At 41.8% G+C, this 23,340-nt stretch overlaps 1 protein-coding gene across 5 annotated transcripts; it reads left to right on the top strand.

The window, feature by feature from the left end:
* The first annotated feature begins 324 nt into the window (after positions 1–324).
* On the top strand, positions 325–23,177 carry morc2 (MORC family CW-type zinc finger 2). 5 transcript variants are annotated; one of them, XM_083783850.1, is made up of 28 exons: positions 325–387; positions 981–1,133; positions 3,456–3,509; positions 3,646–3,680; positions 3,781–3,849; positions 4,008–4,098; positions 4,192–4,300; positions 5,826–5,985; positions 6,101–6,212; positions 6,395–6,520; positions 6,627–6,706; positions 6,813–6,895; positions 7,344–7,429; positions 7,588–7,728; positions 8,224–8,378; positions 8,743–8,871; positions 8,970–9,075; positions 11,211–11,343; positions 11,424–11,507; positions 16,452–16,691; positions 18,836–19,078; positions 19,896–19,997; positions 20,369–20,417; positions 20,538–20,676; positions 21,159–21,326; positions 21,452–21,545; positions 21,740–21,928; positions 22,149–23,177. In XM_083783850.1, exons 2-28 carry the CDS (start codon positions 1,066–1,068, stop codon positions 22,215–22,217), a joined length of 3,114 nt encoding a protein of 1,037 aa, XP_083639976.1. In that variant the 5' UTR covers positions 325–387; positions 981–1,065; the 3' UTR covers positions 22,218–23,177. The 5 variants fall into 5 exon arrangements, with proteins under 5 accessions (XP_083639976.1, XP_083639975.1, XP_083639977.1 ...); XM_083783849.1 differs by having other exon boundaries at positions 362–505; XM_083783851.1 differs by having other exon boundaries at positions 362–509.
* The last annotated feature ends 163 nt before the right edge of the window (positions 23,178–23,340 follow it).

Below are 23,340 nucleotides of genomic sequence, written 5' to 3'. Positions count from 1 at the left end.
TTAACGACAACAACCTCTTAAAACACATAACTTATAGACCAAAACAAGCAATTTATATCATTGTAGTAGTTGCTGTGAAAGTGGATCTAACCTTGTCCCACTCTACCAAGCTTTTGAAAGTCCATTTGCTAACCAGTGCTATCCGGTCCAGAGCCCGCCTACTCCTACACACATACAAAGTTTCCGCATCCTCTCTAGAACGGATGTGCAAGCCAAAGACCTTGCTAGCAGTTGCATGGCAACCAACTAGCCAATCAATGCACGAGTTTTCCCACCGGCCTATGGGATGTAGACTACCTTAACAGTAAACCATTGCACACACAGCGGAACGACTCTGGAACGACTGGGGCGGACTGTCTTCTTGGCGGCCTGTGGCGAATTGCAGATGTATGTATCCGGTAAAGGAAATAAAAGCGCCAATTACTTTATTCTTCATTGAAAGGACGTATTTGCGCCAACGCATAACACTCGATGAAGTTGGTGTCCACTTCTACTGGATTGCAAAGTTGGTGAATGTTCATTTAGATAGCTACACGTAACGTTCTTATTCAGTCTTCAGCTAGCAAGCAAGCTAACATTACGTTGCCAGACGCTAACGTTAGCTAACAAGCTCGCTAAGTTGCATAGGAACAACAGTAGTCCAGACTGGCAGACGAACGTTTATGCCTTTTATGTTGTTATGAACAAGTTTAGACATTCTTTCCTCCGCATCACATTGCGTGGCAAGAACTCGTGTCTCATCTGAAAATACGAATAATGCCAGTGTGCAATAAACTGGCAAAATTGTGTATGATGCAAACCTAAATACATGGTGACCTTACGGCAGGCCTAACCACGTGAGTGAGTGGCAATAATTTGGAGGGACGGTGGGTGGGAGTGGGGTGTGTTTTGACTATCTGAAAAATGATTTACGGTGGACTGTCAGAGTTAAACGTGTTTCCCCGTTTTGCTGTTGCTTTGTCTCCCCACACCACCAACAGCTCTGCTTCTTAGGGGTTCAGAAATGGAAAAGGGCTTAATGATGGACTAAGAGGAGACACAAGACCAGGAAGAAAGTTACGGACAATGGCCTACTCAAACTACAGTACCCTTAACAGGGCTCAGCTGACTTTTGAATACCTGCACACCAACTCGTAAGTACAGTTTATGTACTTACTACATAGACTATATTCCCACAGTATAGGAAAAGAGTTAGTCTATGGACCAAAATGTTGACATAAACACCACATTCTCCTGCTAAAACCAATCCAACTCAAATGTTTTTATGTGTTGTGCTCAAAGGTTTCAAAGGCTTTCAAAAGACTGCATCTCTTACAAATAGCAATGCCAACTTGACGTGGCTCTATTGGAGGAATGTCCCCCTCCCCCTTGGGTGGGGATAGTATTAGTGCTGGACACAAAAGCTAATATTACATTTCCATTATTGACAGACAGTGATGGTCTCCATGTTTCCTCAGTCTTTCATTCATTCACGCCCCCTCTATCTCTCGCACACACACACACACACACACACACACACACACACACACACACACACACACACACACACACACACACACACACACACACACACACACACACAAAAACAACCTTTTTGTATACCGGTACTTCTATCTACAATAAACAATATCACAACACAAAATACAAGCTCCCTAAATCCTAAAACAGTAAAACACTGGCTCATCCACACAGACAGGGGGCATCATAGTTTAGTACATGAAACATATTGATGATTTGGTCAGTCAGTTTATCTGTTAAATGTCCGACCACTTTTCAACCAGGTTACCTATCTTCATATAATTGGTCCTCACTAATGTTGATGATAAAATACCACAATCATCTTCTACTCTGTTTGTGTCTCATAGGAGGGCTGTGGGCAGTTTAGAAACCCGTCCACCAGTGACATCGTTAGGCCCTTTAAAACAAGATTAAAAAATATATATATTTGATTTATATTATCGTGAGAACGGCTTCCATTTTCACACTGAAACTTTTCAGGAATAGAAAGCCTGCAGTTTCTACTAGCTTGGTTTCCCGATCGATGATGTCACTGGTGTACGGGTTTCTGAACTGCCCACAGCCCTCGTACAGTATGAGACAAGACTGAGTAGAATTTGTTTTTGCTATTTTATCATGATCGTTAGTGAGGACCAATTATATGAAGATAGGTTGAAAAGTGGTCAGTGGTAAAGGTTAAACTGCACACAGACTGTATTCATTGTTTAACATTTGTTTACACAGTTCTATCAGTATACAGTTGTACCACAAAAATTGTTATTTATTAACTTTTATTGCAACACAGATAAAACATCTTTATAGTTGTAGACAGTCTGTCGCAAGTTCCAGTTCTTAAAATTAAATTACCCTTTGATTATGTTCTGGTACTCAATCTTCAAACTTAAAACAGTAATTTCCTGACTTAATCTGTTTTAATCAATTTTCTTCTGACCCTGATTACCACCCACTGTTGAGAATAGGTGAGATGTAGTAAGTGTATTTCCACTTACATGAATGTGGCATACTTGCCATTCAAGAAAAAGGAAGGCAGTCCGCACACATACTTTCCTTTTCCTTTTCTTTTTGTTCAGCACCTGTAGAATATTTTAGAGATGTGCGTATTTACTTTTGCATTCTATTTCATACTTGGCATACAACTCTTTCTGAAGCACAGTAGATGTCTAGCTCAACATGGCTATGTCTGTAAGCGAGCATCAATTCAATTAATCCACAAAGCTACTCAGAAGTAACATAATCCATTCTCCTTATGTTCTCATGTAGCCAAAATACTATTGGGTTGCGCATGCTTATCTGACAATTTACAATTTACAATTTAGGCATTTAGCAGACGCTCTTAATCCAGAGCGACTTACATTAAGCAAGAACAAAAAAGCATGGGAATACATCACATAAGAACATTTATCATGAAACATGCGTAAGCTAAGAAAGTAACAGTGGAATATCTATATGATGAAACTATACATATAAACTATACATCTATACTACTATGACACACCATAGGACCGACGGGTACAGGCTTTAGTTTCTACTATTACTATATACTATACTATTGGTCCGACTATCATTAGAACGACAACCTACCTCAAACCCTAACCACAAGCACGGAGCAGTGCATGTTCGCCAACCTTAATCCGGTTGTTGTTTTCCCATGTCGGTCCTATGGTGTGTCGGATAGGCGTGCGCAACCCGCCACCATTATGTGTGTGAACCAATTAGAATTCCAGCAAAACAAAAGTCATCAGGTTAACAAAATTGACATAAGTTGTCTACTTTTGTATTTGAAAGTATTCATATTATTCTATGCGCTTTACATTGCCAGTTTGCCATGCATCTTCTACAACGAACATTCACAAAAACGCTTCACTGACTTGTCAATACATATCTATTACAGTTTCTGTCTTTATTTTCAAAGAACTGATAGAGCTCTCTGTTTTCAGGACAACACATGAGTTCTTGTTTGGAGCCTTGGCAGAACTTGTGGATAACTCCAGGTACCTGTAATGATTATAACTGGGCACAAAGATTGTTGACAGTGTGCTTTGGAAAAGCCTTGATAATACCAGAGAGGCAGAGACCATTCCATTCTTATAACAGTCTGTTAATTAGTTGTTGTTTTTAAACCCACAGAGATGCTAGTGCCACCCGAATAGACCTCTACACAGGTACACATCAGTCACACTCGTACACAGTTGGGTACACATTACTACACATTAGTGTCGTATCCTAACCACATTTCCCTGACTTTTCCTGTTTGGATGACAGAAAAGAGACCTGAACTACGAGGTGGCTACATGTTATGTTTTCTTGATGATGGCATTGGAATGGATCCCAGTGAGTGCTGCACATGACACCATAATACTATTATTACTATACTTCTATACAATTAAAGAATTCAAATGTATGATCAGTTAATAGATGTTTCATGATAATCCAACACTTGGTGTTTGTGAATGATACTGATATAGATTGATTTTTGTTGTCTTAATTAGATGAGGCAACCCATGTGATTCAGTTTGGAAAGTCTAGTAAGCGGACCCCGGAATCCACTCATATTGGCCAATACGGAAATGGATTAAAATCGTAAGAGTCCCGACTGATTCAGGCACTAATTGGATGTACTGACAAGACAATTTTCAGAAATGACTGAAACAAGTATGTTATGTGTATCCACAGGGGGTCCATGCGTATTGGGAAGGACTTCATCCTGTTCACTAAAAAGGACAACACCCTGACGTGCCTTTTTCTATCAAGGACGTTCCATGAAGAAGAGGGACTGGATGAGGTCAGAGTTGAATGTAGCGGTGGAAAAGATTATTTATTTATGCTTATGGCCTTTGTTGGCCATTGTGATTTAGTATGATTACTATGATATTGATTGGGGCACAACAGACTTCCGCATTAGTTCCCCAAGTTTGTTCAAATTCTTCAAGGGAAGAGATAATTCCTTCAGAATGGGATTTCGGCTTAGTACGATTAATAATGTAACTTTGTCCCACAGCACTGTAATAAATCTATTACAGACAGTCTCGTAGGTAGAGTGAGTTATATATTTTGGTTAAAACAAAACTTCAAAAATAAAGTTAAAGCTCAATATTGTTGGAGTGCTGTTGACCGAATGGTTAAGGCGCATACCATATACAGTATAGGCAGCATGATGCAGTATGACAGCGATTCCCGAATCTGGTGAACCTTTTGCTGCGTGTTTCCTGTCTATCTTCACTGTACTATCAAATAAACACAGGAAGTCTCACACCTCAGTCTCCCAAAAAAGCTTTATAATCAGGGCTGCACACAACTTTTTTTGGTCTAGTACTCAGAGGAGCACCATGTTGTGCAGCAGCAGTGCCAGTCCGCAATGCTTTGCACTCTTCCCACTCCACTATGTCGGAACTAAAACCTGTACCCATAAAAAGTCGGTGGCCGGTGCCTAGGCTGTGAGACGGCATTGCACATGAGCAACCTGCTCCAGCACCCGGAAAACAAACACAAGCACAGTGGCCAATGGGAAGAGTGCAAAGCATCCCCTTTTACAACTTTTACACCAGGGACTAGTTTGCTCCACATCTGAAACGGAGAAGCCAAACCATTTGTGTCAGGTTGTCTCAGTAGTAAACTCCTGTCCTATATGCTGTCAACCGCCCTCCTCCCAGCAGCGAGCAGCATGGAATCCTCCCTCGTTTGAGTAAGGACGTGCTGTGATTGGCCACAATGGCCAGTGCGCTTGTGCAAGACGTGCTGTGATTGGCCAGTAGCCAATTTGAGTGGCAGTCGGTGGGAAATGCTCTCACCACAGCATTTACTAGTATTTTGGCCATAATATTCATTCTGGGCGGCCCGCTTCCCGGCGCTTGATTGACAGCGCAGAATTTATTTTGACGACGCATGCCTGTGTGCAGGCCTGTTTATAATACTCTTATACATCATTGAGTGTTTGTTCAATAACAGGGGTCTAACCTGTCTCTTCAGCTCTTTAATACATAGAAAATACATTTTCAGGACACTGGGTTGCCAATTTCAGCCAGAATACCCATTTATCAGCTTAAATGTTATAGTTCCAATTTCACTGGTTTATCCTGCATGAGTTCTCTCCAGATTGGATAAAATTGTATCACAAATGCATTCTGTTTAGGGCTGGAAAGACATGGAGATCACTGTTACTGAAAAACACTGTACTAGCAGCAATAGAATATTATTGACTCATTTAGCGAACAAATCACCTAATGTACCTTAATCTAACATATCTTGAGTGTTTATATTATAGGAATGATGGCATTGTGTTCTAATATTATCTTGTTCTCCATATTCAGGTGATTGTACCCCTCCCAACCTGGGACCTGAAGACACAGGAGCCGCTTACCTCTGACCCTGAGAAATACGCAATTGAGACAGAGCTAATTTTCAAATACTCTCCATTCAAATCTAAACAGCAGCTGATGGACCAATTCAAGAAAATTGAAAGTAGCAGTGGTAAGTGTTTTTATGTGCATGTATGTCTACTGTGTACTCAATTCATCTGATGGTTGAACATTGACTTGATCATTTATTAATTATTTCCTAATTTGGATGTGTGTGGTCTGTAAAGGTACTCTGGTTATCATCTTCAATCTGAAGCTGATGGACAATGGGGAGCCTGAGTTGGACGTAGAGACAGATCACCAGGATATTGTGATGGCTGGGACACCTGCAGAAGGCGTGTAAGTACCCCCCCCCCCCCCCCCCTCCTGTGAAAAAAGCTCCACAGTCAATGTCCGGATGTATGGAACTGGCAGGCTGGCTGGACAGGTCGGAGCCGAGGAGGTGTCCCTCAAATTACGTCTTAAACGTAATACGAAGTCCATCATGAAAGTTTTACATGTAAAGAATGTTTATCTCGCAGGAAGCCAGAGAGGCGGTCGTTCCGAGCTTATGCAGCTGTGTTGTACATTGACCCACGCATGAGAATCTTCATTCAGAGCCACAAAGTCAGAACCAAGAGATTGTCCTGTTGTCTTTATAAACCTAGGTAAAGTGTGCAGAGGAAAATGCATATAATATTCAGCATTCTGTCTAAAACTAACTTATTCCAAAATGCAGATTTTTCTAACGCATTCCATGATGTTTGTCATTAGGGTTTATAAATACACCTCAACTCGTTTCAAAACTCGCGCCGAGCAAGAAGTAAAGAAGGCAGATCACCTTGCCAAAATCTGTGAGTTCACTGTAACCTCGTATCCATTGGCTGTTTAAGCTGTGTCATTCTGTCTTTGCGTTCATTTAAGTCACTGACTTTTAATAATTTTGTGTGTTCGTTTCAGCTGAGGAAAAGGCTCGTGAGGCAGAGAGTAAAAGAGTGGCTTTGGATCTTAAATTAGGCGATGACCTATCAAAAGAGTCACGGGTAAGCATTCAAAGATAATGCCACAGCTATTTATTTTATGTGCACTGCTGTCAATCAGCCCGTTTTCTTCTTCTTTTTTTTAATGATTAAAAAAAAGCTTCACCAGATTCCTTAATGCTTAAGCCATTCTCTAACCTCAAAGACTTTGTAACTTACAACATCGGGCCAGTATGTTACAAATTTCACAAAGACACCACTAATACAGATGGACAGTACACCCTGGATAGTCTCTCTCAGAATTATATGAATGGATATTTACAGATATTCACCTGGGAGATACAATCTCGGTCTGAGTTGTTCCCCTGGTAATTTGATTCTATATAGAATTTGCTATTAGAAATGGTAACCATTTGAATCTCAAATCATAATTTGTGTAACATGCAAGAGGCATTATGTTACATCTCCAATCACTGGCCTATGTCTCTTCCTTTCCCTACCCATTCTCTAGGCGCTCGTAAGGAAGGCACAGGACACTGCGATGATGCTTCGGCGGGATGCTGACATGAAGAAGAAGATCCATGAAACCAAACAGAAGTAAGGCTCACAGTTTGCATTTCCATTAAAACTCCACTGCCTGCCATGTGCTCGAAAACAGTGGCTTGCATAGTGGCTGGACAACCCATTAAAAGGTTCTCGCTGAAATGTTTCTTTATTCCCTCGATCTCATTCCTTCCTTTCTTCTATCTCCTCAGAGCATTAAAGGAGCCCAAGGAGCTGAGTTTCATATTCGGGGTGAACATTGACCAGAGGGAGCTTGATGGGATGTTTGTGTACAACTGCTCTCGCCTCATCAAGATGTATGAGAAAACAGGCCCCCAGCTCGAGGGAGGCATGTGAGTAAAACACACACAAATAATATATATATATATATATATATATATATATATATTTTTTTTTTATATAATCTTAATTAGATTCTGAATATTTCACATGGTTTCAAAGTAGGGTGTTTTCAGAGGACATCAGTAAGCATTTAGTAATACAATAGAGTCGCCTGACTCCAGATTTTTGGTACTCCAGATTTTTGGTACTCAAATAATGAATAGCTCCAATGAGTCGATCTATTCAGGACAAAAACATTACTGGATGTGGTCTGTACCTCATAAATTATAGATGTTTTGACCAAAATCTAGGGTATCTGTACTAATGACCGTCGACTCATTGCACACTTCTCTGTTACTTTTGGTGCTTGTTTTTTTAAACTTTTCGATTCCTGTCAAACAATTGGATTTAATCCAATTGAATGATGGTTTGGAGACTACAATTCCCAAAATGACATTGTGTTTTTTCTAGTCAGGTGAGTGGGCAATTATTTCTTTGTTTTCCAGGGCATGCGGAGGTGTAGTGGGAGTAGTAGATGTTCCATATCTAGTACTTGAACCTACTCACAACAAACAAGACTTTGCAGACGCCAAGGAGTATCGGCATCTTCTGAAATCCATGGGAGAGCATCTCGCTCAGTACTGGAAGGATAGTAACATTGGTGAGTTAATTACATTTTATACACACACAATGTTTTAGTTTTATTTCTGGAGGGTATCTTAAATTGATATAAATGTAGGATACTTACTGTTGACTTTCTTTATTCTGTCTATATATTTTTTTTATATACTTATTGTATATTACATTTATTTATATTGTATACTGTTTATAATGTATTATGTGATGACTAAATAGTATTTCTACTACTAGATCAGGGGTTGATGAAGCCTGTTGTTTCCGAGGCTAATGACATAGCAAGGCAATGCATGGCAAGGTCAAAGTTGTAGCTAGTTGTTTAGTTCTGGGTAAAAAAACCACAAGCATCCTGCATTCAGTATTAATTTACATGTTTGTTTATTCTGCAGCTCAGAAGGGCATAGTGAAGTTCTGGGATGAGTTTGGCTACCTGTCTGCCAGCTGGTCAGCACCTCCCTCTTCAGAACAGAGATACAAGAGACGTCGTGCCATGGAGATACCTATTACCATACAGTGTGGTGAGTTGCAAACAAAGCTTGCAATAAATACGTATAAGCACACAGTCCAGAGTGACACTTGCAACACAGACACATTGCTTCCCCCCCTCTCTCCATAGATAAGTGTTTAAAGTGGAGAACGTTACCGTTCCAGATGGATGCCGTGGACAAACGCTACCCTGACAGCTGGGTGTGTTTGATGAATCCTGACCCCACCCAGGACAGGTACACACTGAAATAGAGCCCTCCATGCGCTGTTCTTTGCATCCCACACCCAGCCACAACAGCATGATTTCTGAACATTCACAGTGATGTTCCATCTCATCTGAAATTGACATGCTTGCGCTCGTTTCACACGCACGGCCACCCGTGAGAAGTGCTGGATTTTGGCCAAAGATTTGCCACTGATCAACGTTGTGTCCCTCCCTGTCTGAAAATCCCTATACACTGGTGACCAGTGGTGTCATGCTCGTAGTACGCAGTACCACGCCGTGGTATCAGTAATTTTGACGTGCAGGGACGGAACGAAATGCTAGAATGCGTCCTCCTAGATTCAAGAGAAGACGCACCAACCTCGCGTCACCAGACTTTCCAAGACGTACCAAGTACCAGTGGTCTAGGTTTACTGGCGCCCCCCCCCTTTTCACACTTAATGGCTACTACTTTGTATAACGACAGCTTTAACTGTTTATACCTGAGCGCACGTAGACTATACGGTGAGCATGCACACTTGCAGCAGTAGGCTATGGCTCTAGTAAGAAGAATGCCGCCTCTATCAAAGAACAGATTCATTCGTCCAAAGCAAACTTTTTAGTTTTGATATTGTGCAGTAAAGATGTTTGTCTGACTATTTTAACCCATTTTGGGCGGGAACCCCTTTTGGTGTTTTAGCAGATCTACAAGATCATAGCGTGGCACACTTCATAGGCTATTACATATAATTCTTGGGGTCCTTGACATGAAATATTGAGCACCACTGATACAGAAACATAAGGCTTTTCAGAAAACTGTCAGGATTTTGAAGACATTTAAAAAAAAAATCGACGTCAGGCCTAAATGGGTTAAGTCTACTTTTGTGTTTGTGTGTCTAAAACTCTCATACACTATTTAACAATATGCGTAGGCTATGTAGCTGTTCTGTGTGTATGCCGCGATGTGCACATTAGAGACTGACAAGGGAGTGGATTTTCACACCTGTCCTGTCCCACTCCCACAGAGAAAATTCTGTCCTGTCCCACTCCTGTAGAATGACTCCTGATCCCATCCCGCTCCCACTTGAAATTACTCCCGCTCCCATCCCGCTCCTGTTTTTGTTTTTTAAGTCATTAGGAAAGGCAATTGTGTTATATGGCATATAGCAATATGGCAACAGGAATAGTTAATAGTGTGGTTAATTTAATGCCTTCTTAAACAACACAAATCCTCAAAGGCCCAACACATAACCGGGTTCTTGCACCATTTTGAAAGTAAACTTGAAGTATTGAGGGGGGCTGGCAGACCACTTTATAAGACGTCCAGCCCTACTGAACTGCATGGAGGGTATCATCCATATCCTCCATGGTATGTAGTTATTTTTATTTGCGTCAATGTTGACTACCGGTACAACAAAAATGGGCGCTTCTGTTCTTTTGGTTGGCAGTGCGACCAGTTGAAAATGATCATTATGGTCGATAGATCGATGTCATTCCCGCTCCTGCCCGCTCCTGTTGACTTTAATTCCGTCCCGTTCCGGGAATCACGTGACCCGCGGGAGTCCCGACAAAATGTAAGTCTCTAGCGCACATGCACGTGACGTTCCGTGGTACCAGAAAAAACATCACCGTGACTCCTACTGGATGGCCTGTTGAGCGGGGAGAGGATCCGGAGGTGATGGAATGAACCTCTGCATACATTACACTGTCCTGATGAAACCCCTCACTGTCATGAGAAAATAAGCAGCTGGAGTATGGAGAAGACGCATTATTTGTCTACAGTGCAACCCACAATACAATACTTTGTTTTCAAGTACTGTATCACAAACATCAGTAGCATTAGAAAGTTATATACAAGAAAACCCTACCAATTCAAAGTTCTCCCCCTGTATTTCCCATTCCAAGTGTGTTAGTCTTGTATGTAATGCCCCTAAAAACAGCCCATTCCTGTGACATTTGTGTTGGGTCCTGGGGCAACCCATTCCCTGAACACAGAACACAGATTGGATGGGTTTATTGTACTTTTTTCCCCATGTGTGCCCAGCCATGTTTCTGGGTGTGGGAGTGGGAGATCTTTTTCAGTTCACATTTTTCTTTAAAGTCCATGTATGAGTATGAAAACCCTGTACTGTAGTGATCGTTGTTCTCATGCGACTACATCTGTTTCAGGTGTGACGCTGCAGAACAGAAACCGAACCTGCCATGTGGAATTCTCAGGAAAGACAAGCCCACAGCTGAATCCAAACAAAAAGAACTGACAGACAAAATCAAACAGCAGCAAGAGAAACTTGAGTGCTTGCAGGTATCTCCATTTATAATCAAACAAACCTTCTCATACTCCATTTGTGTACCTGAGAATTTACAGAAGATTTATCCTCTTAGAAAACCACCACTATCAAATCTGCTGCAGATGTGAGGAAGCTACCACTGGAGGTCAGCATGAGGCCATCTGAGAGTTCTTCACAGGTACCAAGCAAACTTCTCTCATTAACTTTTTACGTTGTAACACTAAAGAGGCCAGCTGTCTGTATGCTCCCTCTATGCATGCATGTATGCATGTTGAAGATATCGATAAATATCGATTCTGAATATGTTCAATATGACTTTTCCATACACCGACACCAACTTTTGTCATCAGGGGCGTCAATATAGCTGGGGGGTGGAGCCGGGGGAAAGTTCAGAGTTCTCCCAACCGGAATAAACAGTGAAGTGTTGGGTTTTCAAACGCAGATGCTTTAAATACTACTAATTTAAAAGTAGGTGTCATGGCTTGCCAGATCACAGGCACAGATCCTTGTTGCCACTCAACAAGGAACGCTACTTGAGAAAATGAAACAAGCTATAGGCCGATTGGAATGTTTTCCTTGACTGCATGGACATGATCCAGCACAACACAATGGACTGATATATTTGCATGGTAAGAGACACCTTTCTATAGATATGATCACTGAAACTTATCATAATATATTCATTTTAAAAAGCTGATTTATGGCCCAGGCCGTAGCGTAACGGTCTGGGCACCGGACTGGTGATCCAGTCGCGGTGTGCCGCGGGTTCGACTCCCGGACCCGACACGGCCTTTACCGCATGTCATCCCCCCATCTCTCTCCCGTTTCCTGTCAGCCTACTTTCTATCCCTTAAAAAATCAATAAAGGCGTAAGCCGCAAAAAAATATCTTAAAAAAAAAAAAAAAAAAAAAAAAAAAAAGCTGATTTATAGAACATGTTTTAGTGAATTCCAAGTAGGCTACCGACACCATTCGTTTCGACCGCACAACGATGGCTCCGTGCCAAGTTCCAACTGTCTCTAAACTACTTAGAATTCACTACAATGTGTTCTATAAACGGGGCTGCACACAACTTTTTTGGTCTAGTACTCAGAGGAGCACCTGGAGGAGTTACTTGGTGCTCCTAAAATGCGGCGAACCGTCTCGCCGGATGGATAAAAGAGGGATGCATGAATAACTTGTAGCAAAACGATATTTATTGGATAAGTGGGGACTGGGGAGTCAATGGAGAGTATTGCAACTAGATTCATCCCATTATACAACATTATACTGTTGTCATGTTGATAAGCTTCATATTGTGCAGCAGTGCCAGTCCGTGAGAGACGGCATCGCACACGAGCAAGTTGCATCGCACACAAGCAACTTGCTCCAGCACCCGGAAAACAAGCAGTGAGCAGCATGGAATCCTCCCCATAGAGTGGATCCTCCCTCGTTTGACTAAGGACGCGCTGTGATTAGCCACAATGGCCAGTGCACTTGTGCAAGACGTGCTGTGATTGGCAATGCTCTCGCCACAGAATTTACTAGTATTCTGGCCATGATAATCATTCTGTGCGGCCCCAGCTGTTGGTACGCAGAAGCGCTTCCCGGCGCTTGATTGACAGCGCATTATGAATTTTGACAGCGCATGTGCACTGGTGCACCACTTATGTGCAGCCCTGTCTATAAACATTATTGATGACTTAATGGCTGTTGGTTTTTGATATTGCGTTAAGTTTAATTGATCATATCTATAGTGTGTCTCTACAGGCGAGTAAACGCTGCACCCCAGTAACACAATGTTTTGTAACATGGAGGGAGAGGGAGATTGATGTCTGATTTCAGTGGTGGTTATGCTTGTGCAACTTGACGCTGCAATAAAGTATAAAGAGATAAGGATACTCTGACTATAAACCACTTGAACCCCAGGTCCCCAGCATAAACAAAAAAATCTACAAACGCGTCGCAACGCGCTGTGAGCTCATGGTAGCCCTGGCCTGGACTGAAGTGTTTTACGCACATTCTCCATTTACAGTCCTTACAGCGGCTTACGCCTACAGCCCTACACAAATGTTCTGATTACAAATATAAAGTTCTCACCCCAGGACCATAGATGTTACAATTCTGCTAGGGCGGAATAAGTACCGGTATCTTCTGTATTGTTAAATAAAAAGCTCAGTTTCTGGCCATTAGGGCTGACCTTCGATCACGTTTTTGATGATTGACGCTCCGATATAAATTAGTTTCGATCGTCGACGCTTTGAAACCCAACGGGGGGGGGGGGGGGGGGGTGTGTAAGGCGCGAGACGAGCAGTGACGCTGACGCGCAATGAATTAGGCTTAAAATAAAACAGCGATATAGCTGCAGAAGATAGAGAGGAGCGCATATTGGAGTGGTCTTATTTAACAATTAAACAGTGCCTGAAACAGGCATTACCTCCATCAAATAAATATATATATAATCCAAACTCCTCTGTCAATTGTAAACGAACGGTAACATGAATGAACTCTTCAAGCCTGACACTTGTCAGAAATAAAATCAACCACGGTTGATTTGATTGATCATAAAGTTAATGTGACTGAGTGTGCGTATGGGAAAATATATATAAACTTCACAGATTATAGATCACTTGGAATTATAACAATCTGTTGAGTACTATTGCCTGAATAATGCCACTAGTGAAATCCCATTTTTTATCGACATGCGATGCCGATGGAGAAAGCCCACATAGTTAAATTACCTCATAGTCATGCTGCATGCGCTGTTGGTCGATGAAGAATTATAATCCTAGGTTTGTCAATCATATTATGGTTTATGGTTGAAAGTAAACCATAATAAGTAAACTTTAAGAAGAGATCTGCAGTCATTGTGCTGCGGACAGTGCAGAGTGCATGAGAGCAGCTCCGCTTGCTAATTGAGTTGACATTTGCGCAACTTCACTGCATGGCATTACAGTAAATAGTTATTTGCCAGCACCTGCTCCAATATAGGCCTAAATCAAACTTTATTTATATAGCACATTTAAAACAATAAAAGCTGACCAAAGTGCTGTAGGCCTACAGGCTGAAACAAGTGGAGCATCACCATCGGCGCACAAAAAAAAACATAATTAAAAGAAAAAACACAGGCAAATAGTATAGGCTACATAATTACAATAATACGATTAGGTGCAATTAAATGCCAAAGAGAAAAGGTGTTTTGGTCTGGGTCTGTAGGAGCTGCTCTGCTGCATGGGAGTTCACAGTGATGAAACAGGTCAGTCTTCAGACAAGAAAAAATAAAATATCGCTGGCAAAGGCAAAATCAATTCTCCGCATCGCCAAAATAAATCTATAGGCCTAGTTTCATTCGTGCCATTATACTCAGCCAATATGCACAACGCAGCGCATGAGATTGCAGATCTTTGAATTTTCGGTGCGTCGGTGCGTCCTCACAAGTATAATGTACACCGCCAGGCAGCGCAATGGCGCATCGATAAAAGTTGGGATTTTATAGTGGCATTATTCAGGTAATGCTCAACAGATTGTTATAATTCCAAGTGATCTATAATCTGTGAAGTTTATATTTTCATTTGGGTTTAAGTAATGTTTTTATATGACTTATCAAACATGGTACCCTATATTTAATGTCCACTGAGCTGTGGTGCGCTTGCCTACACTCTCAATTAGGGATTTTCACTCTCGTGTAGCCTACAACCTTTATTCAAATATTTTAAAATGCAACCACACTTTCGATTTATTTTTCCTGGCTCCTGGGACTGCAGCTGCACTTGTTCAGTTGACTTCCTAGTTGTTAACACGGGGAAAGAGGAGGCGTTGCGAGGTGCTGCGAGACACAAGCATGGCTCGCGGACCAAATGGGGCCGTCTCGCGGACCAAAAGCGTCCGCTTTTATTTTAATGACTATTCGATAACATTTTTAAAAATCGATTCCCGTGCGTATCGATTGAACGTCGATTAATCAATTTTTTGGGGTCAGCCCTACTGGCCAAGCGCTTTCAACTATGCGCCCCTATCGTTTGGTGCATTGTAACTCTGATAAAATGGCCACCAATCGGATTAAAACGCTTTTTATTGAACAATGCGGAAGACACGGGTACTATTACCCACCCGACGAGGATTGTAACATCCGTGGCTCTGGGGTGAGCACTTTATATTTGAGATGTGAACATGTATGTAGACGTTAACGTTCTAAATTGGAAAACTGCATAAAACTGGTTGAAGTTCCGCCATGACAGACGAGCGCCATGTGAACCATGGCTAAATCGTCTCGTATACGTAATAAGTCAACTTTCCGGGGCGAGTGTTCCAGATGTCCTGATGGATTTGTCTTGGCTGTCAATATTTCTATCATCCAACAAATCGCTCTGAAAGTGATCCAAAGGATCGTACGCTATTATAACTATGGGTAAGACCATTTTGTTTACCCCGGGCTAAAACCGGATGTGACGTTTGTGGGTGTTCCTTTCTACGATCGTGTCAATGTATTGTATCGATACTACTACTCCCGTTGGTTGGGATTTGAGACATGCTCCTGCGCAGTGTACATAAAGTCACACAGCCCCCTCCCTCCTGAGGGAGGTGAGGGGCTGAGTCCTCCTGACTATCACAGTCAGCGCACAGCACTCACAGTACACTGTGTCGTTCTGTGTTCTTAACTTCTTTAACGTCGCTGGTCGCTCGTATTTCTTTATGTATTAAGATAAATAATCCTTCATCCATATGTTTTGGTCATGCAGTGCTGTGTCATCATTTTGGCATTCAATTGTAGATGCTGTTTCATCTTGCTTGGGAATTTCTGTCCCCCTTTCCCCTCGCCTATGCCTTTTTGGCACTGGCGGGGAGGACGGTTGGGACAGACACCAAAAGAAATACATTGACCTAGCTTTTCTAGCAGCAAAGAAATGTATTACCTTACATTGGAAGTCCTCTACCCCTCCTACAGTTTCACACTGGCTAAATGAACTATCTAGTTACACTCCTCTAGACAAAATTCATTATAATATTAAGAATAGGCAACAGGACTTAAAACGTACCATTCCCCATATAAACATAGAGGTTTGAAAAACAGCGTAGTAGTCTTTATGCAAACACTAATTCTGTTATTTCATGCATGTTTTGTTCCCCTTTTTTTGTCCCCAAGGCCACCAGGTCCTCAACACGTCCCCGCTCTCCACCTCTCCCAGCTCACCTGAAAAATGCCCCCATTGCCCCTCCGACACGTGGCACTCCTCAGCGCCCCATGCGGACACCCGCAGCGTCCGCTCCTGCTCAAAAAGTTGACCTGTCCAGACTCAGAGCAGCAGCAAAGGCTTCTCCTCCTCCAGTCAGGCCTGCCTCCAAAGCTCCTGCTAAAACACCCCTACCCGTACGCAGCTCACGGGTAAGTTGTAGTTTTGCTGGAGGCGTCCCACTGTGGTCCCTCAGTGTCTCACATTATGTTTGAGGTTTTGAGCGGAGAATAGTTATTGTGTCAAGAGACTACTGTTGCTGGAAGAGATGTGAAACCCTTGTCGACATCGGGTCAGCTGTTTACACCATTAGGAAGGGGCAGGCTCAAAGCAAATTGAAAACTTCCTGAACTGGCTATAACTAGATAACTAACAGCCGTTTCTCTGATAGTTGATTTCCCAGGGCAACATTCACAAACCAGACTTTTGCAAAGCTGTTATTGTTTACAACCAGAAACAGTCTAAATAATAAACAGATTTACTTGTATCATTGTACATTGTACGTGTGTGTGTGTGTGTGTGTGTGTATATATATATATATATATATATATATATCTCCATGATCTCGACCGCAGATGATAACATATGTACATTTCATTAGGGTTACCATACCATCTTACAATTTTAAAACAATGCTGTCCTGTGTTTCAGTGATGCAGGGCTCGACAGTGCGACTAGGTACTCGCATATGCTACAAGAAATAGCATCATGCGAGTTGTACATTTATTTTTGTACATTTGTACATTTTTGTACATTTATTTGTAGCACCGGTGTGACTACAGAATTTGACCGTTCAATCGTGATCAAGACAAGGCTCTGATACAGCAAGTGCACATTCTATAGTCTCAGTTCTATACCTACATTTATATTCTGTAGTACGGCGGTGTCGTTCGCCAAAAAGAGCAGATCTTCAAGCTAACAACGTGTCGAGGGTCAATGCGGCGTTCATTGAAAGATCTGTCCCCTTTGCTCCCACCGCCCCGCCCTCCCTGTGTAGCTGCTCTTTCCCCTGTCACTGCTTGCTGTCAGCAGCGGCAGACAGAAAAGAAGACAGAGCGAACGCAGCGGGATAGCATTAGCACGATAGCACAGATTCAGAAGGAATTGCTTGGCCCCCGACACGTTATTTGCAAAGTTTGTTTGTAATGTTCAAAGTTCAAACATAACTTACTTTTAACCAAACGCGGGTGAAACAGCGTGCAGCCGTGCACGCACACACACATGGAGTGGACGGATTGATGTTGATCAAAAACAACCCTTGCTTAGCGTTTGCTTACAAAAGTGTGTGTGCAGCGTAAATGATAATACGAATGACCGAACTGGCTGGATTATTATTCATATCAGTCAGTCAGTGGTCATTGTGTGACCTGCATAATGAGCATCGGAAAAAAGGCAAAGATCTGTCCCCCCCCACCACCTCCTTCCACCACACCGACTCGCAGAGGTTTACTTTGTCCGACCTCCTTCTGCATAGCAGACTATAGCTTAGAACAGGGGTGCCCACACTTTTTTGACTTGAGAGCTACCCACCAAAAAATTATCCCATTGCTGAAAATAGTTTAAAAATGTACCTGAAGGGGCTTTTGAATAGCAGTGCTGGCGTTACATATAAGACAAACACACTTGGAATGAGATATAGAGGGGGGAAATTGTAATTGGTACTGTTTTGTTTAGTATAACTTATGTAATGTTTGTGCGCAACACTCTTGAAAACAAAGTATTTCATTGTGGGTTTGAGCTGACAGGACCTATTTGATGTCTGTCAATCAATGACGTCACCATAATTCAAGTGGCAGATGCCTTTAGTTTTTTTCCTTTTTTAATTATTTTTTAGGGCCATGTCATGTGATCTACCTGCACAGCCTTTGTGATCTACTGGTAGATCACGATCTACCTTTTGGGCACCCCTGGCTTAGAACATCGGACATATCAGCTACAGTAGACTGATTTACTGTCTGAACTGAAGCAGTCAAAGCCATGAGAATGTTACAATACTAATTCACCATCGAGCAGCCTCTGCACTGAATGTCACACTAACATGATAGAACAGCAGGATAAAAACGGATAGCCTGTCTATCCATCCATGAGCAACACATTATCTATCTATCTATCTAGCTCTGGTCCATAGCTGTACTGTGTTGCACGTATTAGAGGTATGGAACAGAGCTACTATCTATCTATCTATCTACAAAGTATTAGCATAAAACAAATTGATTGTATAGATTATATGAAAACAAACATAGTCGAGCCCTGGATGTATGTTTCTGTATTTGTGATATCCTCTGTCCTTCCACAGACCCCACCCAGAGCTCTACCTGCCAAAACACCTGCAAGCCAACGCAAGAGAATAATAGAAGAGGAGGATAGTGAGGAGGATGAAGAAGAGGAGGATGAAGAGGAGGAGGAGGAGGAGGAGGACGAGAGTGAAGTAGAGAGTGAAGAAGAACCCCAAACAAAGAAATCCAAGATGGCTGCAGCAGCTGGTACCCGGGGGAAACCTGTGGAGAAAGCAACACCTCTCAAACGTGGCAAGAGTGAGGTACACATACACACAAACAAAAGTTCAAAATGGAGATTGTGTCATCCATTTCATCACATGTTTGATAGAAAGGCTGACGAGCTGTAATGAGTTGAGGTTCCAAGCCTAGTGTAGGTCAGCAAGGGCTTCAAGTTGTTAAAGAGGCACAGATTTAAACCTCCTCCCCATCACACTAGAAATGCATTGGATAGACCTCAGCTGCTTTGTCCTGTGAGAGTGATTGTTCTAATTCAGGTTCAGATTGACTGTTACTGGAATTGTCTGGGAAGTATCATTCAGAGCTGTAACAATTCTGTCTTGGAGTGATTCAGTTTGATATGTTTAGTTAAGCCTTAGGGGTAGCTTGTGGTGCTCGAACGCTCTTTAGGGGTGCATGACATGAAAAGGGTAATGGCGGGTTTATGGTGTTATTTAACACAAACGGCAAAACCATGTAAAACACTGTTGTAAGGAGATGTATAGAGCAGCTGTGGGAGTGTACAGCAGCATGTCTCGCAGTACAGTGACATTCTCTGATTATTTGCCATAATCATTAAAAGATTAGCATTTTCGGCCAAATACAATGAGACTGAGCGCTGGGGGGGGTGTGTCAGTTAGGTTAGGAGGTAACTGGGTGCATGGCCAAAAAGGTTTGGGGACCGCTGAGTTAAGGCAATCCACTACAAATACTGTGTAGTGGTGTGTGCCTTCAGAAATCTAGAAGGCCTTTATCATCAATATAATTGCTTCCCTTGGATGACGTGATGGGTACACTTCAATTGAAAGGGGTTTCTACTACAACTCCATTCAGAGCCCCTTTGTGATGTTGACATTGCAGGTGGCCACACCCCCTCAGCCAGAGAAGGGTGTAGGTTCTACAACAACACGACAACCCCTCATACCACCCTCCCCTGTGCCCAAAGCTGCCCCACAGGCCAAGGTAGAATACCCCGACTACCCACTCGGTCTGACTACTAACCCACTCTCAAGTGGAGCCATGTCGATTTCGTCCTCGCATCTCACAAGGTTTTAAGGGCTTTTCTCTGTCATCTGTTCTAGATGTGCTGACTGATTCTTCCAGCTAACCTCTCTTTGAGTAGAAGTATCTATTTCCTTCTCTAATAAACTACTTTCTATGGAGCATGTCATTCATACCTTACCTTACTACTCCAGTCCAACTAGGCCTACCACCTTTTTTATTGCATTTGGACAGGAATAATTTCAATTTCTCGTTTTCATTTCTCCACCTCACCACGGAAATTAACATTCTGTACTTGTAATGGCAGTGTTGATGATTGTTTTTATCTGTAGGCATCTGAAAAGTCTCCAGTGGAGGATCCAGAAAAGGATCCTAAGAATGGTAAGGCAGAGAGACATGGGTCTCCACTACTTTACTAAATGAACCAAGGTTATATATAAGCTGCTAACTTAAAACTGCTATGAAGTGGAACTATGTGGATTTCCCTCCCTCCTACTCTAGATAAAGGTTTGCTGGTTGAAGTGCGTGTGAATAAGGAGTGGTTCACGGGAAAAGTGGTTGCTGTGGAGGCCAACAAGCACAATGTTCGTTGGAAAGTGAAATTTGACTATGTTCCCAGAAATACACCGAAAGACCGCTGGTAAGTTCCAGTTGTTTATACTGATTGGGTTGCTTTCACATATTCATTGAGGATTTGCCGAAAACCTTTTGCATAGAATGACTGCAAATTTCTAATTACTCAGAGTCTCAGACTATTTGAATGTTTTATTTTTAAAGTTTGTTCAATGTTGATGCCAACATTGGCAGGTCTAGCTTGTAAAAAAAAAATCACACCCGTGTGAAGTGAGGGGCGCTCTAATCATCGTACATCATCCAATAACAAAATGAATATACTTCCTCATGAATTCATTTGTCAACTTATGTTATTAACTATTGTCAATGGCATCTAATGTTGGCCCAAAAAGCCGATTTGCTCAGACACATGGCGTAAATTCTCCTTTCATTGTCAATGGCAAATGTGACATGAGTTATGACAAAAGGCTGTATATAGGAGGGCTAGAGCCTCTTAAAAATGTGATGTCTTTTTTTTTATGGGCCAATTGCACTGTGTTATTTGCAAAGGGTGTTCAAGGGCAGTGATGACGTGCGGTTGATGCGACCTCCGTCTCCAAACTCTCAGACCCCGGACACACAGCAGGAGACGGAGAAGGGGCCAGCACCCATGGAGCCTGACACCACCCAACCAGGAACCAGTCGAGAGGTGACTGGCAGCCTGGTCACTATGATCAGGTAAGCTGACATCTGTCCCTGGCTACACTAAACCACTAAGTTATTGTCACAAGATTCTAAATACGAGGCTAGAAATGGTACATTTGATTCTTCATTGAGTAATCTGTGTGGTGTGTGTTCACCAGAAACCTGCTCCGCTATTTCTTTCCTCCTGATTTTCGGATCCCAAAGGATGATGTCAACAGCATGACGGCAGAGGAGCTGGTAGCCTTTCCATTGGTGAGTCAGATCTCCCATTTGGGGGTTTGACCCTCAACAATTTGTTCAAACATGGTTTTCATTTCATTGAGTATTTAAAACCTGTATACCTCTACTATGTGTGAAATGGATCATGGCCAGCATGCTTCACAGTGCCATTAATAGTTCTGATATTGTGTCTCATGGTATATTTGTGACTTTTCCCCTGTCTTTAGCAAGAGTATTTCAAGCAGTATGAGCTGGGTCTCCAGTCGTTGTGTAATTCCTACCAGAGCAGAGCTGACGCCAGGGCCAAAGCTGTGGAGGAGAAAAGCAGCAATGCTGAGATCAAACTGAAGGAGGCAGATGAGAAGCTACAGAAATTGCGAACCAATATCGTAGCACTTCTACAGAAAGTTCAGGAGGTAAAAAAAAATAAGCTTTCTGGTTATTTTAAACCCCACTTTTATGATACTGATAATGTAGTTGGATTTTAAACTCCACTTGAATTATACTGTAGTGTCTTTCCATCAGAGAGATTGTTTTATTCTTCACTGCCATTATAACACTGAATATAGTTACTGTATATTTGTTGTGTCTTCACACTTAAACACAAAATGTAATATGCCAATCTGATACTTCTAGGACATTGACATAAACACGGATGATGAACTAGATGCCTACATAGAGGACCTTCTTACCAAAGGAGAGTAAAAAGGATGAAAGAGAACCGATTGAAAGGGAAGAAGAGGCCCACATATGCACATAAATGGACCGAGTCAATGGACTGGACTAACAGTTGCACCTGGGACTTGATAGTTCTCTAAAGACTGGATATTCTTTCATGCATCTGAGTTGGAGGGACATGAAAGGTCCCTAAGCACATCTGAGGATGTTGTCAATATGTGACTGTCCCACTCGTTTCATCAGAACTTTATCTTGAGCTTTTGGTTTCAGTGTTTTAGTTAGCACCAGCATGCTCTCTGAGTTTCGGAAAGTCCTGCATTGGTCCGGTTGAAACGAGCCTTTTTGTCAGAGCCCTTCGTCTCCTTTTTAGTCTTTTTATATACTCACTTCTGTATGTTAAATGTGTTAAACTCTACAACCCCAATTGATGGTGACTTAAACTGTTATGTTTAATACTGTTTCTGTTTATTTCAAATGTTGTGATGATTATTTTTATTCCTCGTTCTTATCTGTGATTGGATTAAAATAATTTACCAGGCACTCAAATCAATAATTCCAGATGCAACTTCACCGGTTGGGTTTCTTCAGTTTAGCGCGTATTCAACATATCTTCAAATTGTGCTAATGCAAAACACCTAGTATCAGATCGGTGTTGCTTCTTACCTTCTGTATCCTGGTTCTACAGAGTACAACCAAGTTTGTGTGGGTGAGACACCCACAAGTCAAAACTCCTTACTGCGTTTTATCAGTATGGTTATTTCACATAAATCCCTCCTTCCAGTTATGTGATTTATGTTTCTTTTGAAATCACAAGAAGAAAAAACAAACATTTGTGGCAAAACGGTTTTCAATTATGTTCAGATATGTTTCATTTATGTTGCTCTGTTCATAATTATACAGTACAATGACCGAAGATATTTTAAAATAGTTATGGGATGTTCTACTGTATTTTTGACACGCTTTACATGGAACAATAAAACAAATACAATAACCACTCTAAAGTATCCAGGCTAACTGTTTATTCTTAGTTTTGTGGATTGTAATAATCCTCTGCTATAGTATGTTTACTATTTTGACAAATATTTGATTTTGAGTTTTGTTTCATGATAAATGCTTTTTATGTGATGTATTCCCATGCTTTTTTGTTCTT

This window comes from Protomyctophum parallelum, assembly GCF_964188405.1.
Source record: "Protomyctophum parallelum genome assembly, chromosome: 15".
Lineage (NCBI taxonomy): Eukaryota > Metazoa > Chordata > Actinopteri > Myctophiformes > Myctophidae > Protomyctophum > Protomyctophum parallelum.
Note: the sequence above shows the minus strand (reverse complement) of the source record. Positions and strands in the feature narration are given on the sequence as shown.